The sequence below is a fragment of the Hydra vulgaris genome, chromosome 05, assembly GCF_038396675.1.
Source record: "Hydra vulgaris chromosome 05, alternate assembly HydraT2T_AEP".
Lineage (NCBI taxonomy): Eukaryota > Metazoa > Cnidaria > Hydrozoa > Anthoathecata > Hydridae > Hydra > Hydra vulgaris.
Window position 1 is genome coordinate 2,719,431 of NC_088924.1, and position 25,113 is coordinate 2,744,543.

The 25,113-nt window shown below is 26.4% G+C and overlaps 1 protein-coding gene across 1 annotated transcript in view; it reads right to left on the minus strand.

Annotated features, from left to right (window-relative positions):
• LOC136080449 (ethanolamine-phosphate phospho-lyase-like) overlaps positions 1–25,113 on the minus strand; it is a 33,390-nt gene that overhangs the window by 4,313 nt on the left and 3,964 nt on the right. Inside the window, exons 2-8 of the mRNA XM_065797094.1 lie at positions 22,436–22,554; positions 17,771–17,930; positions 6,273–6,347; positions 5,252–5,462; positions 4,756–4,838; positions 4,415–4,512; positions 4,193–4,317 (exon numbers count right to left, since the gene is read on the minus strand). Coding sequence (XP_065653166.1) covers positions 4,193–4,317; positions 4,415–4,512; positions 4,756–4,838; positions 5,252–5,462; positions 6,273–6,347; positions 17,771–17,930; positions 22,436–22,554 — 871 coding nt within the window. The remainder of the gene's footprint in view (positions 1–4,192; positions 4,318–4,414; positions 4,513–4,755; positions 4,839–5,251; positions 5,463–6,272; positions 6,348–17,770; positions 17,931–22,435; positions 22,555–25,113) is intronic.

Consider the following 25,113-nt stretch of genomic DNA (forward strand, 5'->3'; position numbering starts at 1 on the left):
ATATATTTGCATACATGATGAACAATATTTGTTTCAAAAACACAATGAACAATAAATATTAAAATAAAGTTAACATCAAGTAATTGATGTAAACTTTATTTTAATATTTATTGTAATAAAAAATGTTTAAAAAAATGTTTTTTTCATTCAATCACTATCGCAATAATTTAGATCTTCCTATATTTATGAACAGTAATGTACTCAATGAGTCATCTACCCTTCATCTTTTAGAATTAACTCTTACTTTCGATCTTTCTCGGAAACCATATATCAAATCCATTGCAAAATTAGCATCTGCTAAGGTTGCATCTCTTGATCAAGTTCAACACTTTCTTACTCTGGATTCTATTCTCTATCTCTATAAATCTCAAAAAAACCATTATCACATAATTGTAACGTTGCTTCTCTTTCTCTTTTCTGCAAATACTATAATGGGCACTGCTCTAAAGAGCTAGCGTCTCTTGTGCCATCTACTAAAATTCATTCTTGTGTTACTCATCATTCAATTAAGTCTCATCTTTTTTCTGTGACTGTTCCTAAGTGCTCTAAAAACTCTTATTTGTCTAGTTTTTTTCCTCAAACATCAGTTCTTTGGAATTCGCTTCCTTCATCTTGCTTTTTTGATTCATATAATTTGCAATCTTTAAAGTTGTCTGTCAATTGTTATCTTGCTCTACAAACTTCATCTTTTCTCTTCCAGTAACTTCCAACCCTTATAGTGGTTGCTTGCAGCCATTTTGGGAGAAAATATGTAAAAAAAAAAAAAACATTTTCGTTTACCTGTAAATTTGTAAATAATAATTAAAATACCGATATACAGATAAATTAGAGGTAAATTTTTGAATATCAAAGATATAAATATAATGATATAGTACTTTTATTTAAACCAAACTGAAGAAAAAATTAAAAGTAAACTGAAAAGAGACGCACAATCTTAACGAATAATAAATCAAATAAAAGAAAAACCAGCAAAAATAAAAGAGTATTTCTTTAATTTAAAAGCAATTAATACTTCAAAGGCAATCATTTTTCACATATTACAAAATTAGTGTAGCAGATGATTTAATGCTTATTTGTGAGGCACAACTGATACTTTGGTATTGGATACAGGTTCAAATTCCTTTGACAGATCTTTCTTTTTTATGTTATTTGCTTAGTAGATAATAGAAAATTTCAAAGTTTGAAATTTTTAAATAATTAAGTTTTGAAAAAAATTAAGTAGGCATTAAACAACTTCCAAACTTAAGATATTATTTTAATGCTTTTGTTTTTACTGGTTTATCTATCGTATTTATTTTCTCATTCAATTTTTATTTTTTTAGTTTAATTTTTTTTAAATTCATAATTCATAATAGTAAGGAGCCTGAAATTTTAAGAAAATTATGTTTAGTGGTAGCAGATTTCAATTTAAGTTTCAAGTTTTTTTATTTGGAATATTATATTAATCAATATTCTTCTTTCCTTTTATTATTCTTACTAAAAATCTGAAATGAAATTTCTTGTAATAAAATAAACAATTTTATCCAAAATTGGCTTTTTTGATTTTTTTTTTTAAATTTGTGCTGCTGTTTGTAACCAGAATTGTTAACAAGGCCAAGACCAAGACCAAAATTTACAAGGCCAAGGTCTACGGCCAAGAGTTATAAGTTCAAGGCCAAGAACAAGAGTTTCAAGGCCAAGGCCTGCGCAAACATTTTCAAGATTAATGACATAAATTTTGGCCTTACATTAAGACAAATTATTTACAAAACTGTATGGAACAATTGCTTTGGCAATAAAACCTTGTAAAAATAAACCAAGGTTATGCGCAGGATTCAAAGAAGTCAATAAGAACCAATAACCAATCAAGGTCAAGGCCAAGGACTAACAACTCTGTTTGTAACCATACAGGCACACCAATAACTTATTCCAAATTTTTTCAGATACTATATAAAAATTAAAACAATGACAAGTTAGGTAGGTAAAAATGACAATCATTAAAAATCAAAAGAACAAAGATATTTCATACTAGAAACTATCCCTATTGAATCTGACAAAGATATACAAGGACCTACCAACTGCTAATCAGATGATAAAATCTACCAACTGCGCATCAGATGAATCAAAGGATCAAAGCTACCAACTGCTCACCAGATACTCATATGTTTTCTTTCACACTTCACCACAAAAACTTAATTATATGGCAATTAAATGAAACAGTTTAATTTAACTCTACCATTTTATAACCGATCAAGAATACAAACAATTAAACCAAATAAAATAGCAGGAAATCATTATTTGGTGAAAAACCTACTGAAAATTGGTTGTATCCATAGAAACACCGACAAGAATAAAAATGGCAGAGAAAGAAATGATAAAGAAAAAGAACAGTAATTAAATATCTTGGAATATTCTAACAACACTTGAATGGAAACAGATGAAGTTTGTCTTGATATGTTGAACAGTCTGCTTCTATGGCTTACTTGCTAACATTACATAGGAGAAGTAATACTAAGTCATGTATGGAACAGTGTAGAAGTAGAGGTTTCAAAAGGTCCAAATATCAATCTACTATTACGGTAATCTAACATTGGTATTTGATTTATAGCAATAAAATTTATGTGCCTTTAGTAAAATATTTTATTTTATTTAATATTTAAAATCAAATAACATTAATTCTATAAGCTATAAAAAAATGACTTCATTGTTTGGTTTTTAGATTTAAGAAAAACTTTGAGCTTCTGATTGGCCAAAATATTGGAGACTTTGACATCCCTCAAACTTCAGTCTTTGATAAACGATCTAATTACCAATCTTTGCCAATAAGCCATACGCAAAAATTTCAGAGATGATTATAGAGAACTTATTAAATTAACATTGTTGTATCTAAGTAATGGGCAAAATGTGGTTTTCTCCCTAGTATTGAAGACTAGTAAAGACTCCCTAGTATTTTTCACCATACTATATATAAACAGAGGTTTATATTTAGTATGGTTTTCTCAGGAAACTAGTTACAAAATGGCGAAAAAAACAAAAGTTTTCTAGTTTCAAAAAATGTGATTTCTAATCTATTTGTTGAAAGCGACTCTGAATGTCTGAAATGCTGAATGTGGAGTAAAGCTTTGTTGTAACTTTGCAGGAACAGCTTCATCTTAGTCACTACAAAGCTTTATTTTTAAATTAATTCTCTAAACATTTTTCAATCAAGTTCAAATTTTGCCCAATTCTTAGTTAGAAGTAACCTCATTAAAAAAAAGTCAGGCTTATTTACTCAAAAAATTACAAACTATAGGACAACAGGATCACCCTAATATACATATGTGTATATACACATGTGTGTATACGCACACATGGTATAAAGTTTTGCAAAAAAGTTGTTTAAATAAAGTGATACAGATTACAAAATTTGAAAAATCATGAAAGTAAAAAAATTTGGAAGAGATTATACAACTATGACATCAATGATATTATTTTGAGAACACTTTTTAATTTTTTTTTTCTTTTACAGCCAGCTTTATTATGATAAATATCTAAAATGTGTGTGCTTATTGTTTAATAATGACTTTTTTATAGGACATTTTTTCAATGGATATTTTTCAATAACATTTTAGCTAAACATGTAGCAGACCTTGTTTTAAGTTCTCTTTGTTCAACTAGGTAAATAAATAAATGTAATATTTTAAAACTGAAACAAATAAAAATCACCAGAATAGACATCAAATAAATATTAATAAATAAAAAAAATGTTATTTTCCATTACTGAACCAAATATGGTAGAAATCAAACATTTTAATTGGTAAAAATCAAACATTTTGATTGGTAGAAATCAAACATTTTATAATACTAAACTTAGAAATGATATACTATAAAATTTATAAATTGCAAAACAATATTTGTATTCAAATTTTTTCACCTAAAAACAGAATTAATTTTTGTTTTTGTTTTGTTGTTGTTGTTTTTTTTTGCTACTTATGTTAATTTGTCTATAATAAAAAATTTTATTTGAATAAAAATATTTTTATTTTTTTATTTTTAATATAAACCCAGTATAAAGCAAGTAATAGAACATTTACCAAAACTATTTTATGGACAATTAAAGAATTAACTGCTGTTACTGCTGCTGGTTGTTACTGCTGGTTTTTTGTTGGCTATCACTATTTTAAAAAAGGTTTAAAAATAAAAAGTTTGGCATAAAAAAAAATAAACTAAATACCGTGCTAAAATATGGAACTTTAGTACGTTCAAATGCTTCTGCAATTTCATTTGTTGTTACAACACAAGATACTGGATGTCCATTCCCAAGAGGTTTACCAATTGTTACAATATCTGGAACTACACCTATACAGATACAAAAACTATATAAAAACTATAAAAATATTAAATTTGTTAGAGTTTCTATGAAACAATAAAAATAATACATTTTATAATGAATTACCTTGCCTCTCAAAACCCCAGTACCCTTCTTTCCCAAGTCTTCCAAGTCCTACTTGCACCTCATCTGCAACGCAGACACCACCAAGATCATGAACATGTCTTTATATAAAGTTACAAACATGTTTTTATATAAATATCAAAAAATATTAAATAATTTCACATAAGGTAAAAAAAAATTCTATTTGCTGAATATTTTTGATGCAATGTTTTAAACTACATTTAAGTTGTTAAATTTGTTGTTGTTCATTAAACAGTTTTATAACTTTTTTTTCAGAAACTTATGAATTTATTAAATACTTTTTAATTCAATTTTTACAATGTATTACTTTATTAAAAACTAACTTGTAAATCTTTTTTAGATAACCATTAGGCAAAATAGTCTGACCACCACAAGATAGCAATGATTCAGCTATAAACATTCCAATCTAAAATAATTTAATTTAAATTTTTTTTTTTAATAAAAAAATAAAAAAACCTGTTTGTATCTTGATGAAGACATTTATAAAAATTATTTAAAAAAAGAATATCAAATAATATATGCTAAATAGCATGCTGCAACATATGCTGCAACAATCAGGGCTCAATTTAATGGTCAGACATCACCGCCCCTTGGACCGTTCTTGAGACCTGCTAAAGGAGGGAAAATACCATTGTTGATTTTTTCAGTATAAACGAACAATGGTCCCCATAAATCAGATCTTAAAAACAGTTCAGGGGCGGAGATGTCTGACCGTTAAACTGAGCCCTGAACAATCAAAATATTGCCTACACATCTTGCAATGCCTGAAAAAGAAAAACTTAACTTTTAAATTTTTTTTAATTAAAAACTTTTTTTTACCTTTCTACCATTTTTAACTGCATTATCCATGACTTTGATTGCTTCATCTGCATACATTTCACCAATCAAAGGATCATTATGATCTCCCTTAAACATTCCATCATAAACATCTGGACGTGGCACCACATGAACATAATCTTTTTGAAAACCAAGAAGTTTAAACTTGTAAGGGCTAATATCAATAAGTGACACAGAATGTCCATGGTAAGCACTAAATTTTAATTTAAAGTGTGTATATATATATATATATATATATATATATATATATATAATAAATGTAGCATTAGAGGCACACAGATAACGTTATACAAAAAACATAAAGGTAAGAAAATCACTTTTAAAGAAAAAATTTTAATTAAGAAATTTTTTTAGTTAAGAAATAATTTAAAATTTTTTTGCCTTATAACATAAGGTTATGATATAAAAATCTAATAGTTTTATTAATTTTTTATAAAACAAAAAACTTTACATTAAATATGATTTTATTTAACAAAAACCATTATTAAATAAAGAAATACTAAAACAAATAACTTTTTTAAGTTAATTATTTTAATTAATTATGATAATTATTTTAATTAATTATGATAATTATTTTAATTAATTATGTTAATCATTTTAATTAATTATGTTAATTATTTTAATTAATTATGTTAATTATTTTAATTAATTATGTTAATTATTTTAATTAATTATGTTAATTATTTTAATTAATTATGTTAATTAATTATGTTAATTATTTTAATTAATTAATTATGTTAATTATTTTAATTATGCTAATAGTTCAAAACAATAATAAAAAAAGAATTAAACAAGAAATTTTTTTCTCAAAACAAGATTATTAAAAAAATAGTGATATGCATGCTTCATCATAATAAAGCTTAGATTCATTATCACAAAATCATTTATCATATCACTTATATATTTCTTAAACTTCTGATAGTACAGAATTAGGTCTGCTCTCGTAAATATTTAAACTAATATTATGGTTTAAATAAAAATAAAAATTTGAAACATATCTTACTCATCAATAACAACAACATCTTTATGTTTTGTGTATGTTTCAGCAAGCCGCATTGCAAGATCATTTGATTCAGTACTAAAAATATATTATAATAGAAATATTTACTTTTTTTTTTAAAAAAACAAACTAATTTTCAAGTCTGGATTATTATATGGAATTAAGAATTCTCAAAACTAAAGAAAAGTCTAAATTACTTTGGTGTCAAAAAAGATAATTCAGATAGTATAAAATCCATTAACTCACAACACTTAAGCAGATTTTCCAAAAAAAAATTAAATCTTTCTTTAGATTAATTGACCAACGCCAAACTTTGTTTATATGAATTTGTTTGTTTCTTTTTTTGAACAAGAACATATTCTTATTGATTCCATATGTAAATAAAAATATATTGATAAGGAACAAATTTCATATTTATTTATCTCAGGTCAGTTAAAACTATATTAATTGTACTAAAAGAAGTGCTGTTTAACATAACTATTTGTTACAAAAGTAAAAATAACAAACGTTATAGTGATAGTAAATAAAAATTATAATGACAGTAAATAAAAAAATAAAAAAATATAGCAAGATATTTGGGAGCTAGATATGTCAAATACAATAACTCTATCTGCTGGACTTTTCATGTAAAAACTTTTCTATTTCAACAAAAAAATTGTTCAACATATTAATAAAATAAACAAAGTAATCTATAATAAATACTTCACAAAAAAACTATATATATATATATATATATGTATATATATATATATATATATATATATATATATATATATATATATATATATATATATATATATAACAATTTGAATTATAACATTATTCAAATAGAATTATAACATGGTAACATTATTCAAATAGCTTTAATAAATAGTGAAGCAAAATAGCTTATAGTTTATGATTAAAAAAATTTTATTTTGGGTTGTAGAAATGATTAACATTGAAGAATTCTGAATCAATTATAGTAGTAGGGACTCTACCTAAGAACGAAATAAGGTCCATATAATATAATAGAAAAGTCTGGTAATGGTTAAGTATTTCAGTTAACAGATTTTTTTTTAAATATTAATTCACCTCCCCAAGGCCGAGAAGATCAATACAGATAAGAAGTTTGGTATTATAAAGATATTTTCTAAAAGATCCAAAAATGCATACTAGAAAATTTTATTAAATGAAAACAGTTCCTTCATGAGCAATTTTAGCGATTTTCAAATAGCGTACGAAAGCGTATTTGGGTAGGTTCAGATTTAAAAGTACGTAAGCACAAATTTTAAAAAAATTCCTTAGTAAATTTTTGTTTTTCTAACTTATCAAAATCAACAAATACTTGTTAATAACTAAATTTTTTTTTCAATTTTTTAGCTTTAAAAATAAAAATAAAACCATAGCGTATTACCGTTGTCCATAATTCGCCAGCTAACCAATAGAAAAATTAATTTTCAATAAAAAAATTAATTTTGTAGACTCAAGAAAGACAACCGCTTTCTTGAGTCTGCAAAAAACAGGTTTAGCAATGCTGTGGTTAATGGGTTGAATGCCCCCCCTCCCCCAATTTTTTTAATTATTGAAAAAAAAAGAAAAAGGAAGGGTGGGGGGTAGTTCAAAAGTGTACATACATTTTAGGGGGGACTTAAAAGTATGCATGGCAACAGGGAGGAGGAAAGGGGGTCAAATTTCTAAGTATTTGGCTCACGTACTTTACAGACGACCCCTTTCTGGAATTTCATTTATTTAGTTTGTTAGACCAACTTTTGATTTGGTTTATTGTAAAATAAATGGTTGATACAGCTTTGTGCTATTGCTCTTTTTATAGACTTGGAAATTATAGGTTAGTAAGTGACCGAGGCCCCGGTTAAAAATGAGACATTTTTCAAACCCAGCCCCATCTAAACAATAAGATTTACCAGGGGTTGATAGGCTAGAAAAAAATTTATAATACTTTATATATTATAATTTTATGCTTACATTTACTATTTATTAAATAGTAGCATATATTTATATATTTTTAAACTCTAGTTTACTTCCAACAAGATTGCAAGCAGCCACTATTAAGTTACGAATTACTTTAAAATAGGGAATAAGGTTTTTTTGATATGCAAGGAGAAAAACTGGATTAATAAGAGTTTTTATAGCATGAAGGGACAGATACAGTAAAAAGATGCAACTTGTTGAATAAGAAACAAGCAAGAATGAGTTTTGGTTTATCATAATAGAGATGATGCCTGTTTGAGCATTGACCATGATTGTATTTGTAGAAAAATGACATGAGCATTCAACCACTACACCACGACCGCATTACATTTACAATGTGCTTTTAGACTATGTTTTAGAGTAAAAGGGTTGTTATTCATCAATATAGGAATACCAACATTATTGCAATATTTTTTCGCAGTAAATGAGCTTTGTTGTCTAACAAAAACTGCAGATTTTAAGTCCAGAATTTAAATCCATAAGCCACTGCAAGCCTTAGGCCGTAACAGAAGAGAGATCAGAATAAAAATCAGCTTCTTGTTCTAAGCAATCAAAAAGTGAAGATTTTTTTTCAAGACAAGAGTATAAAGTTGAGTCATCAACAAATAGAGCCACTTTAGATGTTAAATTTTCATGAAGATTGATATTGCAGATAAGAAACAATATAGGGGCAAAGATTTAAGGGTACCACAGGATACCTTGTGGTACCCTTAATTACTGCAGTTAGTAAGAAATAATTTAATAATCTCAAAACCTTTATATAAAGAGACTAATAACAGAGTGAAGACTAATCTTAGGATAGTTGAAGAGGTCAAAGTTTTTACTAGAGTTCTGAAAAATTGAAACCACTTGTTTAGCACTTTTTTAAAATTTATATTATATTATATAACTAATAAGATTAAATATTAGACTTACTATATTTAATGACATTGTTGAAAACTAACCAAAAGGCTCTAGAACCTAACATCTGATATAAGATACAAGACTTAGTAAACTGAGAATAAGAGAGCTTAACATCAGACAGGACTTTTTTACATTTTTTACATTTTTTTTTTTACATTAGCTTCTTGGAATAATAAAAGGACATCGTTCTTAAGAGAGATGTTCTTGTAAAAAAGATGAAATAAATGATTAATAAAGCAACTGCTCAAGTCGTTGAAAAATATGGAGTAGAATGAGGTTCGACTTAAAATTGAAGAGTAGTACTACCAGGGATGTGGTGGGGATCGAATTGGGAACCTCTCGCTTATGAAGCATGCGCTTTACCACAACACCACTACCGCATGTTGATCATAATGATGTTTATATATGCATATATATATATATATATAAAATATAACATGAATTTTGAATTTAAAAAATATACTTTAGGATGTATAAATGTTTATGCAGTCCCGGTCACAAACCCGGCCCCGGTCAAAAATCAACGCCAGTCGTTTACTAATATAGGTTATTAAAATAATCAGAATCTTGAACAGAATACTAGCACATATAGAGATATCATTCTTATTGCTAATATTAACAAACCAACAAGAATGGTTAAAGCAACTAACTTTCTAACTTGAGTATTAAACACTCATACTTTCTGCGGCAAATTTCATGCAATATTCGTATAAAAGGTCAATACTCTGTCACTATTTTTAGATCATCTAAAAAGTAGTTTCTAAAACAATTTCAGTAATTGGAAACTTAATAACATCAAAATTAACAACTAAATAAAGCTCATTTTTAATGTTAACCATTTTTCCCGATGGTCCTACAAAATGATTTGAGGACTTAGTTGATCCATCAATTGTTTTAAACAAAGATTTTGTTAGTTCTTTAAATTTTCTTTGATAGTTTACTTTTTGTTGTTTATATGTAATTTAACTTCTTGTCATTCATTTTTTGTTTTAGATTAGAAATGCTTATAAAATATATAAACTTTTAAATAATATTGTCAACTTTATAAAAGGTATGGTAATATTTAATAATATAAAGTTAAAAACTTTCAGTTGATTTTGTATGTTATAACTCAAATTATGACTTTTTAAGAGACCTTTGATATTGTAGACTGTCTTTACAACTTAAATAATGAAATTTCAATAATTTCATTAATGTTGCGTTTTTTCAATTTTTTTTTTGTTTTTTTTGTTTTAGGATTAATAATAGGTAAAGATGTTTCCTTATGAAATCAGCTAAAGAAGCTGTTATTCTGCAAGAAACAAATCACAGTTAAAGAAATATTGCCAAAATTGTCAGTCTTCCAAGCTACAATCAGAGGAATAAATTCTAAACTCAAAATGGGCGTCAAATTAGAAGTACAGAGAATAGGCTGCTGTGGGAGAAAAAGAATATCAAGTACTAGAGATGACAGAGAAATCAAAAAAGTTATTGAACAAAATCGTAAGATAAAACTGAAAAGCGTGTTGAAAGACTCTTTTAAAAGTCTTTTTAATTGGTCTTTTAAAAGGTCTTTTAAAAGGCTTTTCAATTGGATCAAAAAATCAAAATTTCAGTTGGATCTTTAGAAAGGAGAAGTTATGAAAAGAAGTGTAGAAAGTCACTTAAGATGCCAAAACTTACGCCTGCGACGGTTAAAAAACGGTTTGTTTGGTCATTTGTTCTTTCCTGAAACTTAAGGAATATTTTATTATAACAAGTTTTCAAAAGATGATTTTGCATTAATATCTTATCCCAATTGATTTTACTAATTTTTGAATATTATTAAACATTATATATTGATTTATTCAGGCTATATTTAGCAATGAATTTACTTTTGAGACTTTGAGAGAAAGATAAAGCCACATTCATCTACCACAGATCAAGAGAACAAAACAAGCCAGAATGCAATGTAAACACTGTAAAGTTCTTAGCATCCATAATGGTTTGTTCATGCATATCGAACAGGGGTATCAGTCAATTTTAGATTGTACAAGGGACAATGAAACAAGATCAGTACAAGACTGTCCTACAGACTACTCTGATTCCATAGATACAAGAGTAGTTCCCTAATGGTGAAAAAAAAGTTTTTATGCAACATGGTGCTCCATGCCATACTGCAAAATAACATTTCTCACTAATGTGAGTATTGAACTTATTGATTCGCCTGTCGATTCTCCAGATATGAACCCTTTTGAAAATCTCCAGATATGAACCCTTTTGAAAATCTGCAGATATGAACCCTTTTGAAAATCTCCAGATATGAACCCTTTTGAAAATCTGCAGATATGAACTCTTTTGAAAATCTGCAGAAGCTTGTTAAACCCAAAGTCAATGCTAACATAATAATGAGTGAACAGAAGCTCACAGAACGACTGAAGTATGGCTTTGAAATTTAGATGGTAAATCATTGACCTCAAAGTGCATAAATGATATGCCAAGACATATCAACCCTTTTTTAAAGTCAAAAGGACTCACCAACAAGCATTAAGTTTTATAATTTTGTATGTATCTTTGTATGTATATTGCTTTGTATGTATCTATATATCTTTGTATGTATCTATATATAGATTACATAATGAAAAAATTAAATTGTGATTGGTTGTAGTGCACTTTTGAAACACCAAAAAGACGAAAAGTTGAAAACTCACTTTGAATCTCATAATATGAGTAGGCACTGTATATGGTTATAAACATATAGGTAGTTTTTTAGATGCTGGCATACAATATTTTTACATATTAATATAAACTTGAATATTTATATGGTGTGGCATTTGTAGAAAGAGAAGATGATGATCAGATGGATGTGTGGTATGACTCTAACAAGGCAAGGAAAAGAGCCATAATCTTAGACAGAGATTAGAAAAAAAGATTACAAACAAATAAATACTGAAACATTTAGAGAAAATAAATTTGGGCTCCTCATATTAGGTACAACATATTTTCCTTGAGTTGGTGGAAATGAATGTAGAATATAATATTTTTTTTAGTTGATGCATTAACTACAAAAAGTGCTTCAATATAAATACAAGGTAAAATGCGAAAATGAATTGCGGACCATTATTTTATAGGTATTTCATGTTGTAACAGCTTTTTTAGCCGTTTTTAAATAATAATCATGACTATAAACATGACTACGCTGCGCCAACCAAAACGTTCAATCGATGTATTTACATTTACCTGCATGCTCTCTCTAATAGTCAGTAAATGCATTTACACTTAATAACATACATTATTAATATATTCATATTTATTTGTATTTAAATTAATAATATAATCATGGTCCTTAAAATATAATATTTCCTTATATTCAACAAATATTAAAGAAATATAGGGAAGCACTTGCACCTTAGATCCGTATGCACCTTTGATCCGTATGCACCTTTGATCCGTATGCACCTTTGATCCTAAAACGTTACCTCCATTCTAACAAAACCTTTTAAAGAGGGCTAATAGCCAGCGTCGAATAATTATTTTACAATGGAAACCTTTCTTGCCTAAGTTGCAAATCGAGCTTTAGTATTATTAATGATTTAGATAATACTAAGATTAGTATTAGGTTATTCTATTAGTCATTATAGAAATTGTGAATTTTCAAATAAAAATAAAATGCAAATCCTAAAAATGATTATTTTTTAAAAAGATAATACTTTTCAGTTTCTGGATTTTAATTCGGGGCGGGATTTATCTTTCACCAACAAAGGCAGAGGCTGATCTTGCCTTTTTTTGATGTTTGAGATTTTAGACATGAAGTAAACTCCAAACATTTTTATGGTAATACTTACATTAAATAACGATGCTTTGCAAATACTAAAATAAAAATAAATAAATATTATACCCAAATAAATTTAACCCCCTACCCCATATGTAAGGGCAATGAGTTTGCAAAATATTTTTTATACTATTCTAATCTAAATTCAAATTTAACAATAAATTTGAAATTTCATGAAATAATCTTTTAGCATTAAAAAATTATAGCGAGATGATTGTAACTCAAATTGATGGGGATTCAAACTTTTTATGAACATAATTTTTGAACGCTAAGAGATTATTGCATATAATTTGAAATTTATTGATGAATATGTTTTTAGTTAATAGAAAAAAAATATTTTGGTAATTTGTTACCCTCACATTTGAGGTCAGGGGAGGGGTGTTTTTTGGAGGCATTTTTTTTACCGGGCTCTAATAGTAATAGTAATAGTAGTAATACAAGCTGCTGTAACAACTATTGTCGCGGAGCATAAAGTTTAAAATTTATACTTTAACAGCCGTTAACAAATGTTTATCTAGTCTAGCTTTAAAAGAATTTACTGTCATTGCAGAAACCACTTTTTCAGGTAAAGCATTCCAATGAGGTATCACTCTGTTCGTAAAATAATTGTGTCTCAGGGTTGTTTTCACAAATTCTCTTTCAAATTTCATTGAATGACCTCTTAGACTTTAGGAAGAAGCTTTATAAAGCTCTTTACACCACAATATCTTATCAATACCAGTTGTTATTTTGAAAAACTCAATAAGATCACCTCTTGTATGTCTTGTTTCCAGAGTTGTGAGACCCAACTTAGCCAATCTTTCAGTATAACTTAGATGTTTTAGTTCAGGTGCTAGCTTTGTTGCTCGTCTTTGAATTTTTTCTAGGTCATTGATTACCGTTTTTATAAACTATTACACCTAAGTCTAATTCTTTTGTTGTCATTTTTAAAATAAAACTTTGATTGTCGTGTTTCATAGTGTAGTTATAATTAATATTTTTTCTTCCAATGTGCATAACACTGCATTTGCTTATGTTAATATCCAATAACCATACATTTGACCATTCAGTTAACAAATTAATGTCATTTTGCATATTAATTAGATCATTATGTTCTTTTATAACAGATATGATTTTAGTATCATCAGCGTATAGTTTTGTAATTGAAGAGATACATTGGGGAAGATCATTGATATGTAACAGAACGAGAAGAGGACCCAATACAGAACCCTGTGGCACACCGCTATAAATCTCTCACCAATCTGATACAGCTTCACCCATTACCACTCTTTGTTTTCTGTTTTTCAAAAAAGAATCAATCCAATTTAAAATATTGTCTTTTATTCCATAGTTAGAAATTTTATATATAAGTCGATGGTGGGGCACCTTATCGAACGCCTTTGCAAAATCTAGGAATGATGTATCAACTGGATAATCATCTTCAATTTCAGTTGTAATAATATGGAAAGTTTCTAATAGGTTTGTTAGGCGTCCTTTGTTTTGTACAAATCCATCTTGTTGAGGCGTTAACAGATTGTTTTCTGTTATATAAATAATCAGCTTTTTTCTAATTATTTTCTCTATTATCTTACATGGTACCGATGTTAAAGAGATAGGTCTGTAGTTGAGCGGATCTTTCTTTTCTCCTTTTTTAAAAAGTGGTGAAATGTTTGCAGATTTCCATAATTCTGGCATGAATCGATTTCTTGAGTATTAAAGACAAAGGTTTGGATAACCCTTCTGCACAATGCTTTAGCACATAGGGACTGATGTTATCACAACCAAGTGACTTGTTTTCATTAAGTTCTGATAAATAATTATGTACAATATCTTCTTTTAGTTCTTGGTCCCAGTCACATTCAAATAATGCATTGATTTATTGATGAAATGTGGTAGATCTTGATTTTCTTTGACAAATACTGATTGGAAACTACAATTCAGTAGATTGGCAATGACTTTTTTTTTAGTTATTATTTTATTGTCACTAGTTTTAAGTGCTAGTAGTTTTGTATGTGTTTGATTTTTTCTTTGTGCATATGCATAGAAGAGTTTTGGGTGATGTTTTACATCTTTTGCTAAGTTTATTTCATGATCAAGAGTAGATTTTTTAATATGTTTTTTAATCATTTTATTAACTAGTTTGAATTCATTATTTAGGTTTGTATTTTTGATGTTTGTAGCACGCACTCTGCACCATAGATTACGTTTTTTTCTAATAAGATTCTTGATTTTTTGTTGATGCATGGATTTTGGATAGAACTAGTGGGTTTGAAGTGGTGAGGAATATATTTTGTGCAAGCTTTTTCATAAATTTATAAAAAGTATTAATAACATTGGTTTGTATTTATTTTATCAAATATTTCATCCCAATTTACTTTATAAAACGTGATATTCATTTCTTAGTATTTTCCTTTTCGAAATTAAATCTCTTATTGTTGAACTTTTTCAACAATAAGAGATATATATTACATCCATCAAGAAAAATAACTTTAAAAAAGTTTTTAAAAAAACTTTATGTAACGTTTTTTTCAAAATCAAAGTAGGAGATTGCACATTAATATATTATAGAAAGTTTACTTGAACTCAGAAACTTAAAATCGCCATGATGATATGAAAAACCTCAAAGTTTAGGTAAGTGGATTTTTTCCTTCTATAGCTTTATTTAAAGGCAATGAATAAAAAAAACATATCCGAATCATTTTTTCATGATCCCCATGCATAAATCCTCTTTTTTAGATTTTTTGGTAATGCAACGCCTTTTTCATAATGGGTCTTATTTGTAGAGTTTTTTTCTCAAAAATTTTTTTGTAACTAACATATCTTAAAAATTTATATCTTTCTGATGAGAATTAAAAAAAAAAAAATTTTAAATTGCAAGCGATGCGGATAAATTCTAAAATCCTGTGTGCCAATGACAGCGTGACAATGGCGAACACACCAGATACTGAGGATTAGGATGATTATGATGATGATGATCATGATGATCATGTTGATGATCATGATGATGATAATGATGATGGTGATTAGGATGATTATGATGATGATGATGATGACGATGATGATGATGATGACAATGATGATGATGATGATGATGATGATGATGATGATGATGATGATGATGATGATGATGATGATGATGATGATGATGATGATGATGATGATGATGATGATGATGATGATGATGATGATGATGATGATGATGATGATGATGATATGATGATAATGATGATGTTTATAAGAATAAGTAAATAAATAAATGGTAAGTAAATAAGTGGTATAATATTAAGTGGTAAATAATAATGTTGATCATAATGATGATTATGTTGATCATAATGATGTTTATATATAAATATATGTTAATATATATAACATGAATTTTGCAAAAAAATAATAATTTAGGATGTATCAATGTTTATGCAGCCCTAGTCAAAAACTGGCCCTGGCCTCAGCTTTTTTTTATTAAACCTGGCCCTAGCCAAATTTCAACTCGTCATTTTTTTTGGAGAAACTGCATTACATATGGTATGAGCATGCCGAATGCTGACCCTAATTCTAAGGGTTGTATATTTATATATAAAATATAAATTTCAAATAAAAATAATATATTTTTAGGATTTGTCAATGTTTATGAACCCCCCTCCTTAGTCACAAACCTGGCCCTGGCTATTTTTTGTCAAACCCGACCCCAGTTTCAATCAAGTTTTTTTGTTAATTATAGTTTTGAAAAATGTTTTTAAATTCAAAAACATCAACTAAAAACTTAGTGAATGTATAAGAATTTTTAGAAGGTAGTTAAACATAAGTAATTAAGTTGCAATACAAATGTTTTAAACATTAGTAATACAAATGCTTTTTAACATTTGTACTACAAATGTTTTAAACATTTGTATTCCAACTCAATTTAAGTTGAAATTGAAATGAATTGAAATTAAAAACCCAGAAAAATTATTTTTTAACAAAAAAAAATTTTTAACTTATTTATTTTTGTAAATTACTTATTTATTATTTACTTATTATCAAATATTTTATTTATTTATGTGAATTATTTATTTATTAATGTACAGCGCTCAACTTGTTTCTCTGCACAGCAACCCAAGATTTATATTTAAGAGTTAAGAAAGGATTGCAACCGCAATAAAGTTAACTCAACTGTAATCATAGATCAACCAGGTCATAATTTAAAAATCCGGAAAATTGTTTAGGTAAAATATCTGGAAAAAACCCACAATCTAATTTTCCTCTATTTTCCACTTAATTTTGCTTTTAGCTGAGTTGTTTCCATTTTTTTCTTAATTTTTCTATGAGTGATGAGTTAAAAAGCTTAAAAACAAATACATTAAAAAAATACATCTGTATGTATGGAAAACATTTTGGATATCTGGAAAAACTTAAAGTTGAGTAAAATACCCGGAAATCTGGAAATATCCGGAAAAAGATAATCCCTGGTAATGGTCTCAGCCTTGGGGAGCTGAAAATTTTTCAAAAAAATTTTTTTTAATTTGAAAAACTGTGTATTTTTTTTAATTTGAAAAATTGCTTAAGATATAATAAAAAATTAGAAGTTACAAAAAAATATTCAAAATATACTACTCAATATATTCTAATAAAATATATTCTACTCAATATATTCTAATAAAATATTCTATTTTTAAAATTTAGTTTTTATACTTGCGGGTTGTTGTTTTTTTTTAAAAAACATTGTGGTTTTCAAATATTTTATTTCTAAATTGCTATTTAATTCTGAATTAAAATTAATATTGACATAAGCTAACATATCATTAAACTCATTAAAAGCGTTCAATTTATCAGGAAAGAAATTTCTTAAATTAAAATAACATTAAATTAAAAAAAAATTTACCCTGAGTTAGTGAAGAAACAAACTTTTAACTTTTCTGGCAATTTTTCAGTAAGCTTACTAGCAACTTTAACAATATCTTCATGAAGAAAGCGACAGTTTGTGCTTAATATTGACATTTGATGAGATCCGGATGCAACAACTTTTGGGTGACAATGTCCAACTGCAAATTAAACAAAAAATTTGACATACTACAAATGTAAAATTTAAAAAAAACTAAATTATCATCTGATAATTATCAGCTTTTATAAATTGTCAACTAAATATTTGAATATTTAAAATACAAGTAGTTGAAAATTTAAAATACTTAGACCATTATTAACAGTTTTAATAAAATTGATTTAACAAAATAATTTAAGTACTGTGTACTATCAAACTTTATTCTGGTAAACTTTATGCAGTAGATGACTAATAGTAGAACTTTTGATTCAAATCAAGCGGTTTGAGGTATACTTTACACCTCTCTATATTTTTATATTAAGGCAAGCTTGTATGAGGATCATCATCATTCTCGTAGGAGACTGCAGTCACACTACTTATATGACCAGTGATACTTATATGAATAATGTGTTAAAAATTTGAAACTTTCTAATAACTAAGCAAATAAAACATTTAAAAAAATGATCTGGTAAAATGTGTAACATTAAATCAACCTAAGCGCTACACTAACATAGTGATGGGTGAAAAAATTACGTTTAAAGCTTTAAATTATCAAGACGCTATTAAATTTAAAAAATTATTAGGTTTAAACTAATAATTGAATCGCTTTTAAATTTAAAAATATATTAATTTTTTTTTTTTCGCTTTTACTGGTTTATTATTCATTAAAATTTTTGCTTCTCTTTTAAGTTTATGATTTTAATTTTCTACTTAATTTAGTTGGATTTATTTAGCATTTTTCAATACACATTTTATCAAAACAGACAAAATGCAGTGGCCAAGTTTTCAAAACAAAATATTAAATTAAGGGGATTCAAAAAAGTAAATTTTAAAATTTAAAAAACCATACCCTATAAATTTGGAAAAAATATATAAAAAATTCAAAAAGTTTAAGCCCATTAAATCACCTTTAAACCCTCCTCACCCCAGCAATGAAAGGGGGAAAATTACTCTAAAATGACCACTTATGGCTTCTCTTAATGGAAATAGTGCTCAATAATTTAGAAATTTAATTTAAATTAGAGCATTATTAGTGATGTACCAAGAAAAAGGCCGATTGTGGCTAATATAAGGTCTTATGTATGTATATAAAGATATTATATTTATATTAGATATGTAATTTGCATATATAAGTTGTGTCTATGCACCAGTAGTGGGTTGGCCTATTAGCTAATGTCAATGCCTTGGCCAATGCCAATTAATCAGCTCAGTTATCGGCCAATTAATGGACCTATTATCGGCCGATAGCTGAGCTGATTAATTGCTATTAGTCAAAACATCGACATTAGCTTATAGGCTAAACCACTACTAGTTCATGGACACAACTTATATATGCAAATTACATACCTAATATTGATATATTATTTTTATATACATGCATTATTAGCAACAATCCACCTTTTTCAATCTTTACATAACTAAGCATTATATAATCAAAAATAAAAAAAATAAACAATTTATGGAACTTGAAGTTTCTTTTCATATAAAAATCTAATTCTCATATAAAAAGTATAAAATTTTATTTTAATTTAGATTAACGCTTATGGTCATTTTATTAAAGTTTGATATTTACTAATTTTTGAACCTGTAAAATTGAAGGTGAAACATTTTTAAGTTGGTGATAAAATTTTTGATAAATTTTATTGTCTTTAAATTGAGTTTTGAAAAATGTTTTTGTGAAATTATGTCATTCTTAAAACTATGATTCAATTAAAGACAATTGTGAACAGGTTTTGTTAAAAACAATTAAAACTGAAGTATTTGGTAAAAAAGTTATGGTTGTTATATTATTGACCCATCTGTTTGTGTTGTTTTAAAACTTATCTACTTCTTACGCATGGAAAGTTTTACATTAAAAAAGTGTTTTAAAAAGTAACTTATGCCTATGATTCAAAACCATAATGCTCCCCTCATCTTCTGGCTTAAAGTTGAATTTTGGAACTACTCAGTATAATCAAATAGTATCAACAAAATGGCATTCGAATAATAAAGATTTGTCCAAATAAGCATCTATATAATGATGCTGAACTTAATAGTAGTGTTAGTAGTGCCCTTTCGAGTATGTTTGACACAGAACTCTTGGCAGCCATTGCAACTGAGGTAATAGCGAGAAAGAGTCACAGCACTTTGTTTTATAAGAAAATGTGAACAAAAGTGTATGGAAATATCTAACGTACTTAAACTTCAAATTATGTTATGTTAAAACATACTTAAACATACACCAAGTTTTACAGTTTGACTTTTACTTGAAAATTGCATTGCCACAACCTCTCCTTAATTCTTGATCTACAGCATTCATTTCCCTTTAAAAAAATTTATATAATCTTAAAATTTCAAAAGTCAGTGTGCTAGCATGGCCGAGTGGTAAGCGTGCAGAGCTTCTAAACAAAAAAGCCGTGATTCGAGTTCATTCTATTGGCAACCTTTTTTTTCAATTTTTTTAGATTTTTTAAAATACAACATACTTGTGAAGTTTTATAAAGATCATATATAAACATATCTAATGATATTACACACTTTAACAAACGAAAAGATTTTTAAAAAAGCTAAAAAAATCTAAAAACATTTAAAAACGGGGGTATAATTGTTGCGTATGCGTCGTGATTGAGATACTTATGTTATTTTAGTTTTACATTTCAAGTTTTTTTACAAGTTGAGTTTGTGCAAGAAAAATGAGTATACAACATGTTTATATATAGAATATAAAATCTATAGAACTGTAAAGTTGTTTTGTTTTGCATTTCAAATAACAAAAATTAAAAAATAAAGCAAGCTGATGATTTGAACTTGCTACATGGCAACCTTAACTTTTTTTAAACAGTAAGGGGGTTTAAAAAATATGTTTTTAAAAGAACATAATTGAAAGTTTTAATTTTATATCTAAATTAAACCATTTTATTAAATTAATTACTTTTAAAAATAATTAAAAGTTGAAATTATTTGTATATTTAATATATATATATATATATATATATATATATATATATATATATATATATATATATATATATATATATATATATATATATATATATATATATATATATATATAAGGAAATTTTGAGTTTAACATCTACTTTAACACACCCCCATTTAACAATCTAGACCGAGTGCGCAACAACGACAGAATTTAGATAACATCAACATAGTATTATACTCCATTATTTTTTGGCTTTATATACTTATTACAAGTTTAGATCCCTAGACTGAACTTTTAAATATTTTTAAAAAAACAGTATTATACTCTATTATTTTTTTGCTTTATATACTATTTAAAAGTTTAGATCCCTAATCTAAACTTTAAAATAGGGATTGCCCATAAATTATGCAATGCTAAATTTCACTAATGAGCAAAACAAAAAAGATCAAAATTTTTCCTCGCAGAGTCGTAAGTTAAATAAAAAATCAAAATAGCTCATTAAGGTTAATTAAAATCGCCACCTAAAAGAACTTAAGATCTCCTTTTTTAAAAATAAATTTAGCGTTGCATAATTTATTGGACAATCCTTAGCGTATTATAGTCTATAGTTTTTAATGGTCTAAGATCTTCTTAGTTCTGCGATTTGTATAGCATTGCATACAAACGCCTGTAAGAGTAAACGTCTTTAGCATATATTGAGTTTGCAGGCAGTATATGGAACAATTGTGTATAATAAATTTATAAAAATGATAAAATTTTTGAATTTTATTTTAACAATTACAAAACTTTTTTGCTATATAATTATTTTTTTGCTATAAATATTGCTATAACTGTTATAGACATATACTAGTATAAAATTTTTGCTATAAATATTGCTATAAATAGAGAAAAACAAATCTTATTATAAATCAATCTCTAGGTCTGCTGAAGAGTGCGCATGTTAATTTTTTTGCTCTTAAAGCAATTTTTTTAAATAAATTATTTTACATAAAAATATTGAGTTTACATTGAATTATATTAAGTAAACAAGTAATAGGTATAGAAATGATCGATGTGGAATAAGATATTTATAGAAATGGTAGATTTGGTTAAGACCCATATCTATTGGGTCCGGAAACCTAGGATATTATATATATAAGGAAAAAGTATAGAAAAGGTCAGTGTGGGATAGACTTACAAAGACCTGTATTTTTACGGGTCAGGTCAGCTAGTTAATAATAATAGTAGCAGTAATAGATACAAGTGAAGCAATAAAACATGCAACAAGACAACAATTGATTCGATTGAATTTGGTGTGCAGCATCAAAAAAAGACATTAGCATTAAATTGAAAAAATATTGCGCTCAGTTCAATGATGCTTTCAAAAAACTTATGTGGAGATACATTTGCTTCAAAATAACACAATTATTATCAAAATTAATTAAGTGGTTCAATTATACTAAAACCAATTAAGTGGTGTTATAATACTAAAATATTTTAAAACATTATTATTCAGGACAGCCTTTAATAAAATTAATTTAAAAAATTATTTTAAAAAAAAATCATGTAAATTTATAATCAAAATCTAGAAATAAAAAATATATAAATACCATGAGCAACATTGTTCATCAAATCAAGATACTGAACATCATTTTCATCATAAAGATACTGCCCTTTTCCTCTAGCAATGTAGAGCGGTTTGTCTGGGAAAAAAACTTGAGTTGCTCTTCTAATGTATTTAAAAAAATAATTAAAGAATTTGTAAAAAAGTTTATCAACATATATATATATATATATATATATATATATATATATATATATATATATATATATATATATATATATATATATATATATATATATATATATATATATATATATATATATATATATATATATATATATATATATATATATATATATATATATTAGTAAAAAACACTAATCGAACTTTTATCTTCTACTTTAAGGATCATCAGGAAGAGTTCTCTTCCTAATGATCCAGCAATGGTGAAACTTAAAGTAGAAGATAAAAGTTAGATAAGTGTTTTTTTTATTAAAGTAGAAGATAAAAGTTAGATAAGTGTTATTTTTTTATTGACTTATTTTAAGAATTGGCGCAGCAGAGTGCACATACATTGACTGAAATAGGTAGAACATGCAAGGAGTGTTTATCCATCTATTGACTTAAATAGATAAAGCATGCAAGGAGTACTACATGCAAGGAGTACAATACATCAACTGATTTGAATAGGTAAAACATGTGTACATACATCGAAAGATTTAAATAGGTATACCATGCAAGAAGTATCACTGCATGGACTGAGGTTTTCAAGAGATTTGTTTTTTTATTGAAATTTTTTTAAATGATTATGATTAGATAAATCAGTGGCGTAAGAAAAAGAAAACTGTAGAGTAGAAAAGGGCTTGACTTAAAACCAATAAGAAGAATCAAAAGCTGCCTAATACCTGCCTGAATCAATTATGTAGCAGGCACAATTATTAATAGAGAGATAAAAAACAACTCTATAATTCATGCTTTAATTGTTTTATCTCAAGCAAATTCAAACCAATCAGCTGAAGTTATCTATAGTAAGTTAAATTGCTAAGGTGCCAAATTTCATTTGCTTTTGTTAGTTTAATTTGAAAATAAAATAATAAGCTTGTAAAAATGCTCCTTTAACTAAAGAAAAACCATTGAGATGAAAAAAAATCATTTTAATTTTATAACTTGTTAAAAAATAAATACAAAAATAATATATATTAAATATAAAAATGTTAAAATAACACAACATTTTTATTCTTGGCTAGTTTCATAATTTCATGTTCATTTTAAAAAGATTAATTTTACTATAAAACTCTGGAATAAATATTAAAACATAGATCTCTATACAGAGAAATATTAACGGACAAACATATTGATAATAAAACAATAAAAATAATTACAAAATGAATCAGTAAATAAACAATCAATATAATCAAAATAAAATAAACTTTCATTTTAATTAAATAGATAAGTAAATGTTATAATGGGAAGTTTGTTTTTATTTTTATTTATAAAGTTTTATATACTTTATTTTATATATATATATATATATATATATATATATATATATATATATATATATATATATATATATATATATATATATAAATATATACAATTCTTTAATGTTTAGGGTAATTCCATGTCAAATCAGCAGGCTCATGTCACCCCACGTTTTGAATTTTGTTACTTTTTTTATATGTTATAGGGTTTATAAAAATCAAGAAAATCTGAAATTTGGAATCTCCAACCCCTTGCAGTTCTTGAGATATTCAGGATTCAATTTTCTTAATTATGCTGGCATTTTTTGCAAAATATTTTTTTGTTGTTAAATAGCAATATTTTATGAACCAAATGAGGTATCATCCTGAAATTTTGTACATAGACAACCTTCCGCATGGCGGATACAAATTTCATTTTGAAAATTTTTTTGACCACCATAATTACATGTAAATTAGATAATGAAGGCATATATTTTGGGGTATTTTTCGAGGCATTGGTATAACTTACAATATAGGTATCAAGCATCGCTATTAATAAAAAATATATTATTGCATTTTTCACCTTTTTTAAGCAGCCTTTTAAGTTAAGCTTATAATATATGTTGAGTCAGCATAAAATTTAATTTATGATAAAATTAGCTATATCTTAATTTAATGTTGTAAAAAGATATTGTTAAAGTCTTTGTGAGGGTAATAATAAATTTATAATTTATTTATATTTTTTTTGTGCCTAGGGTAGGCTCAAAGTATGGGGAGAGTGAGGAGGAAGTCTTTCTTGTGCCCCTCCCCCCCCCTCCCCCAGAAAAAAAAAAAATTAATTATATTTTCCAAATTAAATATTTTTTCAAAATTGAAAATTAAGTTTTGTTAAAAAAAAAAATTTTTAAGCTATTTGGAGGTTTTATGGAGCAATAACTAGAAATATTATTTTTATTTATTAAAGCTAATTTTTTTGTAAAAGACCAACATTTTTTTAAGTATAGAAACTTTGCTAGGCTGTAATCCAAATGCATTTATAAAAGACATTTTTTTAAAAGGCTATATTTTTCTTTTATAAATAAAACCTTTTATTTCCTCATTATTGTATTGTTGCTTCTGATTTCATGTTATAAATATTAGTTTCCTGTTACTTTGCAGAATTTTTATATTTACTGACTAATTAATAAATGTTAAATGATTACTATATGATCTGTAAATAAAATAAAAATTAATTACCCACTAATTATGTATAAGAGGAAGT